The sequence below is a fragment of the Cuculus canorus genome, chromosome 4 (assembly GCF_017976375.1).
Source record: "Cuculus canorus isolate bCucCan1 chromosome 4, bCucCan1.pri, whole genome shotgun sequence".
Classification (NCBI taxonomy): Eukaryota; Metazoa; Chordata; class Aves; order Cuculiformes; family Cuculidae; genus Cuculus; species Cuculus canorus.
The window spans coordinates 62,722,903-62,741,793 of NC_071404.1; the positions used below are offsets into that span (position 1 = coordinate 62,722,903).

Consider the following 18,891-nt stretch of genomic DNA (forward strand, 5'->3'; position numbering starts at 1 on the left):
GCTTTTAAACTGAAAGAGGGTAGATTTAGATTAGATAGAAGGAAGACATTTTTTACAATGAGGATAGTGAGGCACTGGAACAGGTTGCCCAGAGACGCTGTGGATGCCCTGTCATGGAAGTGTTCAAGGGTCGGGTGGGATGGTGCTTTGAGCAACCCAATGTAGTGAAAGATGTCCTGGCCCACATCAGATGTGTTGGGGTAGGTGATTTTAAGGTCCCTTCCAACTCAAACCATCCTGTGATTCTGTGATCTCAGCTGGAATGAGGAATTCAATTGCGTTTTCTCCCATGGGTTGCCAAGTGACTGACCAGCAGCCAGGACAGCTGCTCGGTTCCCTTCAGTGGTGTGTAGCTGTATCAGAAATGATTCTACAAGGAGCACGCTTGCTGGTAGTCACATCACAGGGACTTAAGCTTCCGTACGCATAAGTACTGATAATCTAGGTAGCTCTATATACAGATACTGTCACTATCTGTAGATCTAGATATTGATAACTGAAACGATCCCCCAGGCATGCAGGACACACAGATGAAACAAAGCTGAGGTCACTTCCTCTCTTCAGCCTGTGGTCTGCCTTTCCAGATGCGTTCAGCTTGCTGAATGTGCATCAGTGAGTGTCCTGTGTTCTCCTACAGGTTGTGGCAGCCACCTGCCGGTTCTTGGGAACCAAGAGAAGGGAATTGACAATGTTATCAAAATTGTTTGATTAGCTAAAATATCAACTTTTGAGAGCATGTGTTCAAAACTTAAGTAGTTTCAAATGGATCAAATATGTTTCTTGTAATTATGCATTAGTTTATTTTCTTATTTAAAAGTTATGTTTATTATAAGTAATTATTGTCTTTTTTTAAAAAAGTGGTATTAGATTTGGTGCCATTCTAGACAAAGAAATAGTCAGAATTATTTGTAAATTTGTTATTCTTTTTCTTAGGGAATTTTTACGCTTGGGAAACCCTTTGAATTGTGGAGCTTGGGACAAAAAGCTGTTGAAACAGTACCGAGTGCACAAACCCAGCTCGCTGAGTTTTGAACCGGAAATGAGAAGTAGGTGTTGAAGTGCTAGAAATGTGCGTAAAGAATGCTCCACTGACATGCCCCAACTGCGTACTTGTAGATAAGCATCTGTAAACACCTAGTATGGCCCTGGCTTTGTATGAATGTGAAATCATCGAAACAATTTTGTTGGAGAAAGTTCTAAAAGCAGAGGGAATGTAGTACTTGTATTTACTATGTACCCACTGAGGTAATTATAACTTTTTAATTTAGGAACAGAAACTACTAAATACCATAGTAGTTTGCTTTTAAGTCTTGTAGATCCCAAGTTTGTAGTTATTTAACAGTTAAAAAAGGAAAATATTTGTCTCTGATACTTTTACATGCCTATCACATGTAGTGTCTCTCATGGGCTCAGTAGGGTGTCAGGTACAATAACTGAAATTCCTACACTTAAACATAATTCTGTTTATTTAATCTAGACTCAAGAACTTGGCTCATCATTAGCATCACTAATAATGAGAATGACATAGGAAGATTAAAAATAATGATAAAGCGCAATTTACTTAGTCTGACAAAGTCTCAGTCTGATAATAATTTCTCTTACAAAGAGGTAGAATTTGAGGTTGGAACAGCCACTCTTAATTATTAAAAGTTCAGGAGTCCCTTTTTGACCATTCATTGATTTTTCATGCTAAATATTTGAAGTGGCTTTACTTATGGCTTGCTTTCAATAGGTTTACTTTCCTAGTATATTATTTAAAAAATGAATTATTTAACAGCATGTGGTAAGCACGTGTTGAATTATGAGGGTGTAGTAACTTAAAAATTTTCAAGAATAAGGACAGACTTACATCGGCATTTTTTTTAAAAAAAAATGAAGGGAGGCGCAAGGAGGGACACTATGACAACTCAGTTTTAGTTTTAGTACTGGAATTAACACTGTAGGAAGGTTTTCACAATGTATTTTGATAGGATATTCACTAGATATTCTTAGATTCTAGATACACATACTTATATGTATGTGGAAATTTCCTGCATACCTGTGTTGTCTTATCCTCTCATAGAAGTTCATCCATCTGATACAATACTTCATTCTATCAACAATTAGACATCAGCTCTGATTTTCACACTGGAAAGTTACATCTGTTTCCCAGCCATTCGATGAATCGGTTGATAAACTGCACTGAATGTCTGTAACAGATGGATTCCTCCAGCTGATCTGAGGCTCCCGTCAACATGCAGCCTTTCCTATTATTCTCCATGAGTTGTATGTAAATCTGGGGAATAGCTATTCATGTAATATAGGAGAGTCTTAGTAAATGGTAATACAAAGAAATAATGGATAGTTTTCCAAAGCATGTCATACTTTTGCTGTTCAGTTGCTGTGGGGCCAGTTGTAACACTAGGTAAAAATACCTTAGTTGAAATGTTTGAATTATTTCAAAGGAACTAGAAAGTATTTTGGATGATACTGAATTACAAGCCTTAAATCATGAAATAAATGTACAAAATAAAATAACTGAATTTTTATGTCATCAGGTTCAGGATAAATAAAAAGAGGAGAGAAGGAGAGATTCAAATCATGGCCACCACTTTGTTTATTTATTTATTTTCAATAGGTTGTTATCACAGGGAAAAGTAAACAATGACAGTTGTGAAAATGTGAGTCAATTGTGTAAAGTTTTTAACCCAGGAAAGAGAAGGCAAAGCTAACTTCTGAATGCTGCAGGTTATGTTAAATTTCTGATGCTAAGCTTACTAAGCCTTGCTGTTTATTGAGAGCTCTGAGACTTTCACCTCAGAGTTACTGCATCTGAAAAATATGAAGCAGAGTTTATCCTGCCTGTTAAATCAGGAAGCAGAAATGTGTCTGGAACAGCCTCTGGGAAAAGGACACATTCCCAATGTTAGGTAATGGGATGACCTCTGGGCTCAATTTTTTTGGCTTCACCACAGACTTTCTGTAGTACCTTATACAAGATGATTGTGTCTCTGCCTCTGCCTTGAATGTTTTATAATGAGAGTAATAATTCCCAACTCATGATCTTCTCAGAGGCAGAACTACTTAACAATGATTGACGATTCAGCTATTGCGTTGAAAGCAGTACTTGATAAGTCCTAATAAATAGCCTGAAAATGCCTCCCTTTTGCAATGCTCTGTTGTTTCTTGGCTTCTACTGTAGATAGCATGGTTACCTCAATGGAAGGTCTGGGTTCTGACAGCGTCTTCAGTTTGCATGAAGACAGCCACTATCGGATAAGCAAGAGCCTGCTCAAGCCAGCAGAAGGGAGCACAGTACCCCTGACGAGAGTGAAGTGTTTGGTCTCCATGACAACCCCACATGATATCAGGCTTCATGGATCATCGGTTACACCAGCATTCATTGAGTTTGACACGTCTCTTGAAGGATTTGGGTAAGGTCCTACAGCGCTCTCAAATAACGTGGGGGACAGTGCAATGTTTTCTTACTTAATTCTTTCAAATAAATATTTGTAATCTTTAATGGGCTGTTTGCAAATCAGAAACAAATTAATTCTTTAGAGAAAAGAAAGGACTACTTCAAGCCACGTAAACTTCCACTCTGTCATTCAGTAATTCCTTAAAACCAAATGCTTGCTTGCCATGTGTGAGAGTAGAAGTAGATATGTAATCTAAAGTTTCATAGTACCCTCTCAATTCTGGATTTCAAGTGCCTTTTAAAACAAAGGAACACTAACATACCATTGCAGAAGCTCATTAGTTGCTCGGATTTATGTGCGATATTTTCATGACCCAAATCCTCTGAAACCTACTTAAAATTTATGAAGAGCTTGGATATGCGGAAGTGGACAAATTGGAAATAAAGCAGAGAAGGCAGCTATGTTGGAGTCCAAGTCACTGGAAAGAAAATATTATTAACTGGAGACGTAGTCCAATTGTAATTCTTAACTCATTTTTGCTTTTAGAACTTCTTTGCTTTTAGAAACTTCACTTACTGTTTTCTCTCTCCAATTAAACACCTGCTGAGTGAGGCACTTTATCAGGATCGCATAATATGATTTAACTTGATTGTTCAGAAGATGAGAACATGACCCCATTCTCGGCATCTATTTAAAGAAAATGTTTTGTCTTTTTAGTTAAAGAATAGGAAAAAACCCAAACATTCATTTTGTTCTGTCCTAAGCAGGAAATAATCCAAAAATTGCTTTAAGAATTCAGGGTGATAGCATAAGGAACAGGTATTCCTCCAATTGACTCTGGCAAATCAACAAATGGCTACAGAACTGGCACTGCAACCTGCTGTTCAGCTACTTAGACCATGGGACTCTCTTTGAGCAACGTGGTCTGCTGAGAGCTGATGGTATCCATCTGTCAGAGCAGGGGAAGAGCATCCTTGGTCATAGGCTGGCCAGCCTGGTGAGAAGGGCTTTAAACTAAAGTTGCCAGGGAAAGGGAACGTCGATCTGTCCCACTCCTACTAGTTTGGTGCCAGTGTGAGAAATGAATGCCTAGAGCAGGAATACAGATCAGCAGGAGAGCACCTGAAGAGCAACATCAAGAATGTCCAGCCAGTAAGTCAGCTTCACTGGCAGGCCTAACCTAATTCCCTCTATGCCTAACATGGGGAATAAACAAGAGGAGTTAGAGACATGCATATGCCTGCAGGGCTTCTGATCTCATTGACATCAGGAGACATGGTGGGATGGATCCTATGACTGGACTGTTGGAATGGAGGGATACGGGCTCTTCAGGAAGGACAGGGAGGGGAGTTGCCCTCTATGTTAGTGACCATCTGGAGTGCGTGGAGCTCCACCTGGGGGTGAGTGAGGAGCTGACTGAGAGCTTATGAATCAGAATTAAAAGGAGGGCAGGGGCAGGTGATGTTATACTGAGGGTCTGCTACAGGCTGCTGGACCAGGAAGAGCAAGAAGCTGGGACCCTCTATAGACAGTTAGGTGCAGCCTCACATTCACAAGCCCTGGGCCTTATGGGGACTCCAGCCACAGCAGGGTCCGAGCAGTCCCAGAGTTTCCAGGAGTGGGTCAATGATGACTTCCTTTTCCAAGTGATAGAAGAGCCAATGAGGAGAGATGCTGTGCTGGGTCTTGTTCTCACCAACAAGGACAGACTGGTGGGCAATGTGAAGCTCAAGGGAAGCTGTGGCTGCAGTGACTGTGATGTGATGTAGTTGAAGATGAGGGCAGTGAGGAGGGCGTGCAACAAGCTTGCTACCTCAGACTTAGGTGAGCAGACTTTGGCATCTTCAGGGATCTAGTCAGTAGGGTACCATGGGGTAAAGCCATGGAGGGGAGAGGGGCCCAAGAAAGCTGATTAATATCCAAGGCTCCCCTCCTCCAAGCTCAGGAGCAATGTATCCTAACAGAGAAAATTAGGAAAAAATGCCAGGAGAGCTGTATTGATGAACAAAGTCAAGTCGCAGAAGGAAAGGTTGCAGAAGGACTGAGAGATGGAAGAACCACAAGCTGTAGGAAAAGATCAGATATGAGACCCTATAAGGAACCTGAAGGTGCACGAGTCCATGAGACGTGATGAGACATATTTGTGTGTCCTGAGGGAACTGCTGTTGCTAAGCCACTGTCCCACATGTTTGAGAAGTTGTGGCAGTTCAGTGAAGTTCCCTGTGATTGGAAAATGGGAAACTTAACTCCCATTTTTAAAAAGGAAGAAAAAGGAAGACCTGGGGTCTATAGGCTGGTCAGTCTCACCTCTGTACCTGGCAAAGTGATGGAGCAGATCCTTCTGGAAACTCTGCTGAGACACATGAAAAATGAGATGATTGGTGACAGCCAACATGGCTTCACTAAGGCCACGTCATGCCTGATTAATTTGATGGCCTTCTATGATGGAGCTACAGCATTGGTGGATAAAGGAAAAACAACCACTATCTGCCTGGAATTCTGCAACACATTCAACACAGTCCTGCATGACATTCTTGTCTCTGAATTGGAGAGACATGGATTTGATGTATGGACCACTCAGTAGATAAGGAATTGGTTGGATGATCCCACTCAAAGACTTGTGGTCAACAGCTCAATATCGCAGTGGACACCAGTGGAGACCCTAATTCTGCAGGGGTCAGTATTGGGACCGGTGTTGTTTAACATCTTTGTCAAACACATGGATGGTGGGACTGATGGCACCTTCAGCAAGTTTGCTGATGGCACCAAGCTGTGTGGTGAGGTCAACATGCTGAGTGGAAGGGATGCCATCCAGAGGTATCTTTCATGGGCTTGAGAGGTTGGCCTGTGCAACTAAATGAAGTTCAAGGCCAAGTGCAAAGTCCTGCACCTGAGTTGGGGCAATCCCAAGCACAAACACAGGCTGAGTGGAGAATGGATTGAGAGTAGCTCTGAAGAGAAAGAATGGTGGATGAGAACTCAACACGAGCCAACAATGTGTGCTTGCAGCCAGCCAACCATATCCTGTGCCGCATAAAAGAAGGCAGGGGAGTTGGAACTGGGTGATCTTTAAAGTCCCTTCCAACCCAAATTCTTCTATGATTCTAATCTGTTCTTGTGAGACCTCACCTGGAGTCCTGTGTTCAGTTCTGAAGTCTGCAGCACAGGGAAGACATGGACCTGTTGGAGTGAGTCCAGAGGAGGCCATGAAGATGACCAGAGGGCTGGAGCACCTCCCATACAAGGACAGGCTGAGAGTTGGATTTGTTTAGCCTAGAAAAGAGAAGGGGAGACCTTATAGTAGCCTTTTAGTAGTTAAAGAGGGCTGTGGGAAAGCTTGAGTTGCTTTTAAGATGTGTGGTCAAGTTAACTCTTTATAGCTTATGTGAGAGCAAAACTCCTAGCTCAGTCAGGCAATTCATTTACATTATACTTAAACTTGCCTGCTTAAGTGCAAATGTCAACACAGTGATGATTCTTCAGCAAGGAGGGCTCTCATTTTGCCTCCAGTGGGACAAACTATATAAACTGGAAGCTGAACTGTGGGGATTCACTCCACTTTGGGTAGGCTGGTCGCTGACACCATCTGGGCTTTTTCAAATCTTTTAGTACCTGAGGAAGGTTGTCCTTATATGTTTCTATTGTACACAGCATCAGTGACTCTTGTAAGGACCAAGCATAGCTAATTTGGTGAAATATGACATTACTGTGAGAGCATACAGGTTTAAGATAAGAATACTTTAGTATGCAATTACTAGATACTTTGAATATTTAGCTAACACAGTCTGTTTGGAAGTGCAGAACATCTCAAAGGCTGCAGCAAGTTACAGTTGCCCACACAGGAACATCTTAAGCAGTGGAGCCAAGTGAGCATAAATCTCTGTGCCTTCGCACCAAAGACATATGTTGCCGAAGCTCTTTATGCTGGCAATAATTTAGACTCGCAAGGAGAAATCTTGAGAATTCATTTCTGGTTTTCATGAGTAGCTACAGTCAGGGAGAGTACTGGTGTGCTTATGGTATATTTTCCTGTGCTGTATTTTTTTTTTATTTGAACTCTGATCATATTGACTTTCATAAACTCTAGTGTGTTACTGGCCTTCTGTTTAATAGGTGCCTGTTCTTGCCAAGTTTGGCTCCCCATAATGCACCTACAAATAACGCTGTTACAACAGGACTTATTGACGGCGCGGTTGTCAGTGGAATTGGAACTGGTAAGTACTTGAGAATGAATGTTAGCAGTGTTCTGTATCTTATGTTTAGTTCTCTTACGTTTATTTGTTAGCCATGAAATGATAGTATGGTGTTGGATGTTGTACACTTGTAATTAAGAACTACTTGTGGGTTTGTGTGTATGCGTCTGTTGCTTTTTGCCCCCAAGTCAATAAAAAGCAATATAAAATATAAATCTGTGATTGCTTTAAAATAAAAGGCTTTCAGCAGAAGTCTAAATTGTAGTCAAGAGAAGCGTATGAATAATGAACCTGGATGCATTAAGAACAAGCTGCAGTATTAGTGCGAAGAGCATAGGAAATGGAATGAATTGTAGTGCTATACTTGTGGCTTTGTTCTGCTGAATTGTTGACTGAATTTATTACAGGTGTGATTACACATATCATCACAAAAATTCCATCTAAATTCTTTGCTATCTCTTGTATTCGTTTACTGTAGGCAGTTTGCTCTACAGGAACCTGGTGTGCTGTGGTGTTAGCTGAACTTAGTTAGAACACGGTAACTTAGTTAGAAAAGGTGTTAGGTCTAAAAACTAATTTGAAGGTTTGCTGTAGCGAGATGGAGCTAGTGTTAAACAGTGCTTGAAGTCTGAGCTATTTGTTCTGTGGGAGCACCCCGGGAGGTAAAATGTAGTCAAGTGTACATGGTGGAGAGATCATCTTCAACAAAGGCTTCTTCAGTGCATCACACGTATGGACAAGCTGCGACAAGCTTCTAGCTTGTCATCATAATATTAGCAATTTTTTTCACTTTTTGTCTAGGAAACTGAAACTAGGTTGTTCTAAACAAGCCCAGTTTCAGAGCTGATTTTTGGTTTTAGAATAGGTAGGAATCGTGTGCAATTCCTGCTTTCTTGATTTTGAAAGAAACCCCTTTGAGCTAGCTGTCTGATTTTTTTTTTCTCCAAGCCTGAGTCAGAAATGAAAGAAGTAGCATTGAAGTCCATGATGGAAAAGTCTGAGAAAGCACAGATGCTATAAACTGAGCTGTTAGGGAAAAAGGAACAGGAACAAGTAGGTATGCTAAGTACTATCTACTACAGCTATATAATGGGCTTTCATTTTTGGTTTTAGGTGAAAGATTTTTCCCACCGCCATCTGGTTTAAGCTACTCAACTTGGTTTTGTATTGAACATTTTAGTACGCCTCCTAATAACCATCCTGTGAGACTTCTTACTGTAGTACGGCGTGCAAACTCCTCGGAGCAGCATTATGTATGCCTTGCCATTGTCCTCTCAGCAAAAGACCGGTCACTGATTGTTTCAACTAAAGAAGAATTGCTTCAGAATTATGGTGAGAGTTGTGTTGCGTCATCAGCTAATCCTGACAACATTGTGGGGATGGAACAGCAAGTTTATTTTGAACTTCGTATATGGAAGAATTTTGTGTGATGGAACTTCATTTGTAGCTTCACCAGTTCCTAATGGGTTTTTACAATAGAAAAATGCAAAATGTAAACTTTTATGAAGAAATTAAGGAGCTTTTTTAATTTCCAAAGAAGATTTGGTATCTGCTTATAAAGAAAAATTTTTGCCAAACCCCCAAGTATTATAGATTTGAAGGAGGGATTGTTTTTGGAAGGTTTTTGCTTTTTATTCATCTTGTATCGTTCATTTTAGACATGTCTTGAGGCACAAATGTTAACTATCTTTGCTTTAATGGAGTTTGGAAATAGCAAACAGGTTGGGAAGGAATTTTCAGTCTGGATAATTCTAATGCTGGAGAGCAATTTGAAGGTTATCCGTCATTCACTTCATTTTTAAATGCTGTGATTAGTTTTCAGGAAGAGTTTGTAGCTTCATTCAGTGCCTAGGATCAAAAGTGGAATTACTGAAGGTGCAGTGAACTTCCAAGTGAAGCTGTGAGGCCAGTGAATTTGCCAGAGAGAGCTCTTGGTGTGGTCGGGAGCATCAGTCTTAGACATGTCCTGTCTCCTTCTTTGTCCTCTGTCAAAGCCTCCAAAAATGGTCAGTTTTGAAAGGCTGTTCGTGTACTGTGGCTGTGGAGGAGCTGAGGGGAGCAGGGCAGCCTTCTTGCTTGTGTTTCAGGCTCAGCTCTTTACCAGACTAACACGCTGGGTTACAAGTGGTTGTCAAAAATCTGCTCCTGCTTTTTTTCTTTCCTTTGGAGTAGCAGGTGCTAATAAAGAATTAATACAACTGTTATTATTTTTTAAAAACCCAAACAGCAAAGCACACAGTTACAAAATATTCCTTATTTTCTTGATAAGCAGACATTCACGTCATTAACTGCAGCAGTTTCTCTTAGTAGAAGTCATGTTCAAAACATAGAACTTGAGAGCTGTAGACCCATAGTAAGAACTAAACCTCTTAAATTATAAAGACATTGATGGTGTTTTCTTCATCAGAAGACCAAATTCTTCTAAGAGAATTAAATTTAACTTCATATTAAATGCTTTAGCCTGCACTGGAGCTATAGATAATTTTTTTTGTTGTTTGTAAGCCCATATTAGCTAACTCTTAAAGAGATTTTATTTGAATAGGCTTTGTCAGAGAAGATCTGAAGGTCTCTGACTGCAAAGACTAATTTTCAATTGAATGGGATATTTTGCTATACTAGAGTGCCACCCTGTCATCACGAAGTGATAGTTCGTGTACTGCCAAGTGCTGAGAAGGTAAGAACTAAGATGGCAGGCCCACAAGCACAGGGACTGGAAATGCTTATGGTCTATTATCGGAATAAATGGTGTGGTTAAGGATTCTTCTTGTGAGTGAGAACTGTGTTTGGCTGAGAAAAAGAACTTGAAGTTATTTTTGTGTCTGAAAGTTCGTTCTAAATAATCAGCTTTTATAATTTTCCTTGTGCAAGTGTTCTCCCTGTGCAGGCAGCTGTTGAGGTAAGAGGATTAGTGGTTTCTTTGCCTTCAATGTGAAAGAATGAAGATCTGAAAAGCTTGTGTTTTCTCTTGAAGTGTTCCTTGGTGGAAGATTTGAGCTTATTCTTTTTTTTCAGAGGGGGAGGTAGGAAGTGAAGGGCTGCTTTTAAGGAGAGCGTGGGTCATTCTGCTTTGCAGTGGAGAAGCTAATGCATCTGTACATTGATCATGCCTCTGGTATGAAGTCAAAAGAGCTTTCTATGGAAATTAAAAACTTGTATGCTGAGAACTAAAGTATATTTTAACATTCAGGAGCAGAGAATTCAGCACCCTTTGCTGAAGGAGGACATGGGAAATGCTTGAAGAGTATGGGTGGGTGAATTCGGGGAGTGGGTGGACAGCAGCTTGTGCATTGCAGCGCCTGCAGAGGGGCTGAGAGTCGATTCCTCTGGCCATGTATCTGGAAGGCAAGCGTCCATCTCTGACTTCTTTCACCATTGGTGTGAGGGTGCAGCTCACTTCGCCACACAGCAGCCACTGCTCACATCTAGTCAGCAGCTTTACAACCCACTGCAGATAGAGTACTGAAATGGAACGGATGAAGTGTTGTGAGGTCTTCGTTTTGGCTTGGGTGGATATGTCTCAGCCCTGAGCTATCCCTTCAGTAGCAGCACTTCAGAAAATTTGTTTTCCTTAGAACTACAGAAAAGGAAGAAGAGAAACCTCCATGCTGAGGCTTGAGTTATGAGTACCCCCAGTCTGTAGTTGATGCATGTCCTGCTAGCCAGACGTAGTATTTTTGCCTTTTATTAAGAGAAAGAAGTCTCAGACTTTCAACCTCATCTTTAATTTCACTTCTGTGTTGTAGTAAAGAATGATTTTGAGGCAAGCGCTTTGAAAGGCAATCTTTTTACTTCTTTTGTGTGTGACCCAGTTGTTTAAGCAAGGTAATGACCAGCTTATGCTGTCTGTGTCCAGGTGCTGGGGGTCAAAAGGGGCTTCTGGGATAAAGCTGCGGCTGCCCATGCCTAGGATATGGCTGGTTCTGTCCAGCCTGGTCCACAATGAACCCCTACAGGGTGCAGCAAAGCCCAGCACCCAGGCTTTTGGCACCTCTGTGGAGACACATGAATAAGAGGGAGAAACGCTGCGTGGAGTGAGGAGTAAGTTAAAAAAAGTGAGAAAAAGCACTCAGAGGAATGGAGGGGCTGCTTCAGGCATTGGAGCAAAGATCAGTCCTCTGCAGCTCCTGGAGGAGGCCTTACTGAAGCAGGTAATGGGGCTTATGGAGGAGACCACTGTGCAGCAGGGAAAAGCGTGAGGAGAAAGTCCAAGAAGTATGGATATCTTGCTCTGCATAGTATGAGAAAGGTAAAAAATGGCTCTGTAGGTCTGGAGAGAGATCTGTTATCTCTTACTGACTACTGCTGTAAAAGCTTTTGTAGAAAAATAACAACAAAAAAAATATCTTCTTGTGACCTGCACAGTGACATGAGAAAGTTAGTAAAACTTGAGCAAACCAGTCATTCCAGCTAAAATCTCGGGGAGGGGAGAAGGGGAGAAGTAAAACATAATTGTTGAAAGTCTGAAAGTATCCTGAGAGTTTTCTTAGAGAATAATTATGGCAAAGGAGTAAGAGAGACCTGTTGTTGAATTTACTACCAAACCTGTGCTGGTTTGTTAATGTGCAAGTATCTAATGATGTTCAGCCTGTCAAATTGTGACACTTTGACCTGAATACTTTCTCAAAAATTCTGATTTCATTCTTTAAGTTACAGTGTTTTGAAGTCTAATATTTTGTTAATTATATCACTTCATTCTTATCTTGTTAGTTGTAGTTCTGATTACATTGTTAACTACATGATTTCTGAAATTTTGGCTTTAAAGTATTCTTATAGGGTTTTTTTCTGTAAATTCTAATGACATAAGAAATTTAAAACAGGTGAATAACATTTTTTCTGGTGTCCTCTACTTTCCCCTTTAGTCGATGACTTCAGTGAGGAATCGTCATTTTATGAAATTCTTCCTTGTTGTGCCCGTTTTCGCTGTGGTGACCTCATTGTGGAAGGCCAGTGGCATCACCTAGTTCTGGTCATGAGTAAAGGCATGCTGAAGAACAGCACAGCAGCGCTGTACCTTGATGGGCAGCTTGTTAACACTGTTAAGGTAAAATAAATCTTTAAATACTCAGGTTTGCTGGTTGGAGTGATTTTGCTCTCTGCGCATATGTATGTGTAAAAAACACACAAAACAACTACAAAACTACACACACGTGAAAATTAACAAACCGAAACCAAAAACCAAAACCAAAATGAGGAGCCTTGCAAGGAGAGGTCTTTGCTCACTACACAGCTCAGACCCATACATTTTAAGAGGAGAAGATAATAAATACCTTCTCAGGCATGAGTGATAGTGATGCTAAAGTGAAGTGCACATGTTGTACTGGACGTGAGTCAAGTGTGGTGTGGCTCTGGCACTGACTAAATTAATTAGAAGGACAGTAGAAAGCTGAGGAAGACTTATCCCAGAACCATGTAGCAGATCTAACTGAATAATAGGAAAATTATCGAGGAAGACAGTTTTGCCAACTTAGCCATTTTATTCCTTTTCCAGCTCTATTGCCACCCCAAAAATAACATTCCCTTATCAGTAATAGCCACTGAGATGTCCAGTGTTGTTGATATCTGATTGTAGATACAATGCTTTTAGTTGTAAAAGTCAATATTTTGTTGTTAGGTGGAAGAAACTGGGAGACTGAAAGCAGAGAGCAGTGAAAGGCACTGTGGACCTGTCCACTAAGGACATAGTGTTCCTGACCTGTAACTGATAACCGTAGAGCATTTGACGTCTGGCAGATTTGAGCCCTAAGGGAGTAAACCAGTCCTGACATGAGGTGCAAATTAACTAGTGTTACTGTACTGTTATAGGTAAAACAGTATTTTGACTTTCAAAGTTTGCCTTTCATTATTCCTTTTGCAGAAAGAAAACTGTAGTAACGTCACTTGTCATGCTGTAGTACATGAGCATATATCTGGCCATACGTGACTGCATTAAATAGCTGATAACAGAATTTTCACAGGATAGACAGAAAATACCTGTAAGATTGTTACTGTCATTATATAAAGGCCAGCATCTTCTCAGTGTATTTGTTTCACTGCCATCTGAAAATTTTATCAGAGTTCATCATGTTTGTACTTTAGCTGAAACAGTGTAATTACCAAAGGCATGTTTTTCAGTCGCCGAAAGAGGAGGAGAAAGAATGCAAGGTTATGAGGTCATCTTACTGCTTTTGCAAAAAATAATGACCATTATAGAACACCATGTTTTTAGAAGCAAGATACATCCTTGTTCGTTAGCATTTTTAAGCACAGAACTCACATATTTTGATCCTGTGTTTCCATACACACCATCTTTTGAAAGCCACTTAGCTTCTAATCTTTGCATTTAACTTACTAGTTTTTCACTGACTTTTGCTGCATGGTATCAGAATACTGTGCATTACACAACAATTTGGTACATCTCCTGGTTTGCAGATGACTTTCCGGAATTTCTGTTTACTTTCTTTTCATGGTACTCATGCTATCTCAATAACTTCACCGTGGTTTTCTCCCTTACAGCTTCACTATATTCATAGTAGCCCTAGTGGGTCTGGTTCTGCCAATCCACCTGTTGTCAGCACTGTTTATGCCTATATTGGCACTCCACCTGCACAGCGCCAGCTCTCTTCCTTAGTGTGGCGTTTGGGCCCTACGCATTTCCTGGAGGAAGTTTTGCCTGCCCCGGGCATTAGCACCATTTACGAGCTGGGACCAAATTATGTCGGAAGCTTTCAAGCAGTTTACATACCATGTAAGTACAGTCCAAATGGCAGCTAACAACTTCATCTGGGTGTAGTGGAATCTTTTGCGGATGCATTGGTAGAAGGGCTGAGAAAGGAAAGTGTGCGGTAGCAGAGAGGAGATGCCAGCTGTTCATAGGAAGATTAGTAACTGCTGTTGAAGAGGATGATAGAAATCCAAATTACTGTTTTAATATAATTCTGGTAGTTCTTGTACTGAGGTATAAGAGAAGTGCTTGTAATCCTCGCTTTAGTTTTAAACCAGTTGGAAATGCTTAAAGCTTTCATTATTCATTCTGTATATTATATTTATCTGTAGAAAGAGATTGGAAAAGCATTTTGACACGCTAGTTATAGCACTTACTTGCAAATCTGCAATGTATTCTGTACTTTAAACACAGCTGTCTTGAAATGTCATTGTTTATAGGGCTTAAATAGGTCAACTGAGGAAAAAAAAATACAGCAGGGACTGTGGTGCAGCAGATAGTCCTTAAGTATTCGTTATGAACAAATTTAACATTTTTTTAACATTCTTCTTTGACATTGAGAGGAGTGCAACACAAAGATGTGAATAACCTTGTGTCTGTAACCCTGGTTTTAACTATTCAGACAACACTTTCTTCATTAGCTCTGGTAAAATAAACTGCCACTAGTGAGATTTTTCGTGTTTATCTCCTACTTTCTTTTTCGTAGATTATCTCCTACTAACATCAGTATTACGTCAGAAGATAATCATTGCTTTATCTGGCTGTCACAGGGCTTTTCGGGGGAAGGTTGGGAACATATAAAGTTGCTTTGTCCTTATATATCTTTCACTGTGAGGACATTAGGTGCTCTCCAGCTCTTCTGGAGAGAAACTGTCACCTGCTCAAGGAAGGAGGCAGTGAGTGATGAGGGTGATCAGAACACAAAACTATGTACGAGGACTGCACGGAATCTTACTTCTCATGATGTGAGAGCTTTTGATGGATATCTCCTCCCACCCCCAAATGTAGATGATCTTCAAGCTGTGAAAGAACAAAGTATCATGAAAAAGAAGGTAGCTTTCCTCATCCGTCTTCAGTGAAAAACTTCACAGAATTGAATTTTGTCATCTACAAATTGTCATGTACTTGCTTTTTTTGACAGCTAGACAGCTAGCCTGGCACGCAACTCTGGATTTAGGTGTCTGCTACTCAGTAATAATTTCTTCAGGAAGGCATTTTGACTGGTGCTGTGCAAGCACTTAATTCCATGCATATGAATTTCTGCAAAGCAAGTTCCATGCATGTGAACTTGTTCATTCACTTCTGAGAATTCAAAGACCTTCCTGCCTTTATGCTAAGCCATTTTCACTGGGAAGCCAAAAGTATCTTAAAGGAGTCCTTCACTCTTTAACATACCGACTTTTTCCAGTCCGGTGGTGTGTTTCTCCCACAAAAGCTTTGCTCAATTCATTGCATTTCAGAAGTGGTCTGCTCCAGGACAAAGTACTTGTTCCTGTTTGCTGGCTGAGCTTCTGTTCTTGTCATGTGCACTGTGCCAAACCCTGAGGAGTTTGGTAGAGGATGCAGTGTGAAGCTCTGTATCTTACCCTTTTAGCTTAGTGTCTCTTTCCAAAATGCTTTTTCCCTTCGTGTAATGATTATTTATGGAAGTCTTGGAGAAGGGAAGAGCATTTGCAGTCTTGTGCTATTCTCCTTTACAGGGAAACTGTCTGACTTGCCATTTGCCCCTGCAGTGCTTCTTTCAGAAGTTTTATCCCTATTTTCAGGGAGCAGGAATACTGTCTTCTGAGAGTTTTTTTCCTGTGTTTAAACAAAAGGAAAAACCTGATACTCTTCAAGAGACCCCTCAGACTAGTTCAGGAGAAGGAAGTTCCTTTGTGTGTTCTCTGAAATGGAGGAATGTTCTCAGCATCTGTGTCAGAGGATATAATGAGGATTTCATTTATGGGGAAACCAAGACTTCTGGAACTCTCTCAAATGAGACTTGACAGAGACTTGACCCGATTCAAAAAGTTATGTAGGCACCCAGCTTCTTGTTTGTTTCAGTGTTAGGTGAATTTTTTAGTTCCATTAATGTGTTTCACTAGAATTGCAGACACCTTTTGAGCTGGAATGAAGATGCAGAAGTGAATCCCTATGTTAAGCTTGCCAGTGCTGGATTTTGCACACATCCTCTGAGCGTTATAGACAGCTGTCACGTGTAGTGTTTGCAGTCCCTCAAGAAGCATCATAATGTGAATGCAACACATTAATGAGACGGTTATATAATCTCTTTGATTCCTGAGCCTTTGGGTTTTTATTCAGTCTTGCATCTTTTGTTCCATCCTCTAAGGAGGCTTTCCTGGCAAACCATTGTAAAAAGCCTGTTGTCACAGGCAAAGATGCAGATGCACCAAATAGTTCTCTGGTTTTTGATTACTTTGTTTTAATTCATGTGGGAAGAGAGGTGAACAGCCCTTAGGGGCTGTAGGCAAATTGAGTACAGTGTTACCTTCTAAACATTCAAGTGAGGAAGCACCAAATCTTCTATTGCTTGGCCAAGCCACAGGCTGCCAGTTGCCATTATCAGTTAATATTGTTGACTTTCTTGAAAGGAAACATGTGCTGTGTGTTGCCCTTTTATCTTAAATAGAAGATTTATTCCATGACTAGTATGCTATCAATCTACTCTTTGGTGCAGCAAGCAGATGTGCAAAACCAATATCAAATCTCTGCTATCTGTGAAACCTATTCTATCATATAATTTAAAGATTTTACCCTTAAAGCTAAAAAGAAAAACAGTGCTATAATGAACTTTTTTTTTTGTCTTTAAGGCAAAGATTCAAAGTCTGAAGGAATCAACCCATCTCCAGTATCTTTGGTACCAGAAGAAAAGGTCTCTTTTGGTCTCTATGCACTGTCAGTTTCTTCATTTACAGTGGCAAAAATAAGGAAAGTTTACAACAAGTTGGATAGTAAAGCTATTGCCAAACAGGTATGTTGTGGAAATGAATTGGCTGATGTGTGCTACTTGTTTGTTTCTTTCTTTTAACTTATTTCAAGGCAATTTGCTGAATGCAACCGGGAACAATAATGTACTTGTAAGAAGAGTTGCCGCAATCTCTAGTAGCTATGTATCTTAGCACTTTTTTGAGATATTTTGGCTTTTTAATCTGGATGACAGTTGTAATCCTGTTGAATGATAGTTAAGGTTATGTTGTTGAACAACGTTTCTGCTGTTGCAGATGAATAAAGCTGATAGCTTAGTTCTGACTGTGATTCAGATTTGGAAACCAGAATATTGGTTTACATTTTTCTTCAAAGTACATTGAAAGTCAGTGAATTATTTGTACAAAGGACCATCTATGAAGAAAGGCTGAGAGAGTTGGGGTTACTTAGCCTGAAGAAGAGAAGGCTCTGAGAAGAATTTATTGCAGCCTTTCAAAACATATGGTGGACTTGTAAGAACAGTGTAGAGAGAGACCTTTTACCAGGGTGTGTAGCGACAGGGCAAGCGTTTAAAACTGAAAGAAGGTGGATTTAGATTGAGCATAAAGAGAACTTTTTATGATGAGGGTGGTGAGACAGTAGAAGAGGTTGCCTAGAGAAGCTGTGAATGCCTATCGCTGGAAGTGTGTGAGGTCAGTCAGACTGGATGGTGCTTTCAGCAACCAGATTTATTAGGTGATGTCCCTTCCCACAGGAGGGGTATATGAGTAGGTGATCTTTAAAGGTCTCTTTCAACCAAAACCATTCTATCATCCAGTGGAATTATTTTTAAAGTTAAGTTTCATCTTCCTTAAACTTTGGAGGCTGGAGATTTCTCTTTACTTCAAAGAATGCCTTAATGATCTAGCATAGTTATATTTTGTTAAATGTTACTGAGTCTTTTTTGCTGGAGGAAAATACGGAAGTTATGTTTAGGGTTACTTAAAAAAAACCTGTTCCGTTTAGCCCTTGCTTTTTTCTTGTTTTGTTCAGCTGGCGATTTCTTCTCATGAAAATGCCACGCCTGTGAAACTGCTACATAACTCAGCAGGGCATTTGAATGGCCCGGCACGCCCCATTGGGGCAGCTTTGATAGGATATTTGGGTGAGTTAAATACTTGAGAAGCATTATGTTTAAAGATGATTAATTATTTGTCAATGAGAACAATAGAAGATAAATCAATTAATTGATGAATGTTAATGCCACACTGTTAAACTTATTTAACATTTTTATATTTTACTTTCTTTGCGTATGCTCAGGAGTAAGAACGTTTATCCCCAAGCCTGTTGCCACTACACTGCAGTACATTGGTGGAGCTGCTGCTATTTTGGGACTTGTAGCCATGGCATCAGATGTAGAAGGGTTGTACGCAGCTGTGAAGGCCTTGGTCTGTGTGGTTAAGAGCAATCCACTAGCCAGCAAAGAAATGGAAAGAATCAGAGGTTATCAGGTATGTAAGAAATGTCTTGAAACAGACCATGTTGATTGCATTTTGCTGTCTCTCTTAGCAGTTCCTGTGGACATCCTTTGTTGTCTTGTCGTAACCTGAGTTTCTTAGCTCTTGGCTAATTAGCATAGACGAGTTATTTAAGAGAGGCTTTTAAAGGAGAGAATGGAAAGTTTTGCTAGCAG

At 40.3% G+C, this 18,891-nt stretch overlaps 1 protein-coding gene across 4 annotated transcripts in view; it reads left to right on the forward strand.

Annotated features, from left to right (window-relative positions):
* The window catches only part of WDFY3 (WD repeat and FYVE domain containing 3), a 178,305-nt gene that overhangs the window by 98,360 nt on the left and 61,054 nt on the right, over positions 1–18,891 (forward strand). For all 4 annotated transcript variants that reach the window (XM_054065764.1, XM_054065766.1, XM_054065765.1 and 1 more), the window contains 9 exons: positions 934–1,046; positions 3,182–3,413; positions 7,512–7,612; positions 8,705–8,923; positions 12,451–12,632; positions 14,084–14,315; positions 17,105–17,265; positions 18,252–18,363; positions 18,519–18,709. In XM_054065764.1, the coding sequence (XP_053921739.1) occupies positions 934–1,046; positions 3,182–3,413; positions 7,512–7,612; positions 8,705–8,923; positions 12,451–12,632; positions 14,084–14,315; positions 17,105–17,265; positions 18,252–18,363; positions 18,519–18,709 (1,543 nt within the window). The remainder of the gene's footprint in view (positions 1–933; positions 1,047–3,181; positions 3,414–7,511; positions 7,613–8,704; positions 8,924–12,450; positions 12,633–14,083; positions 14,316–17,104; positions 17,266–18,251; positions 18,364–18,518; positions 18,710–18,891) is intronic.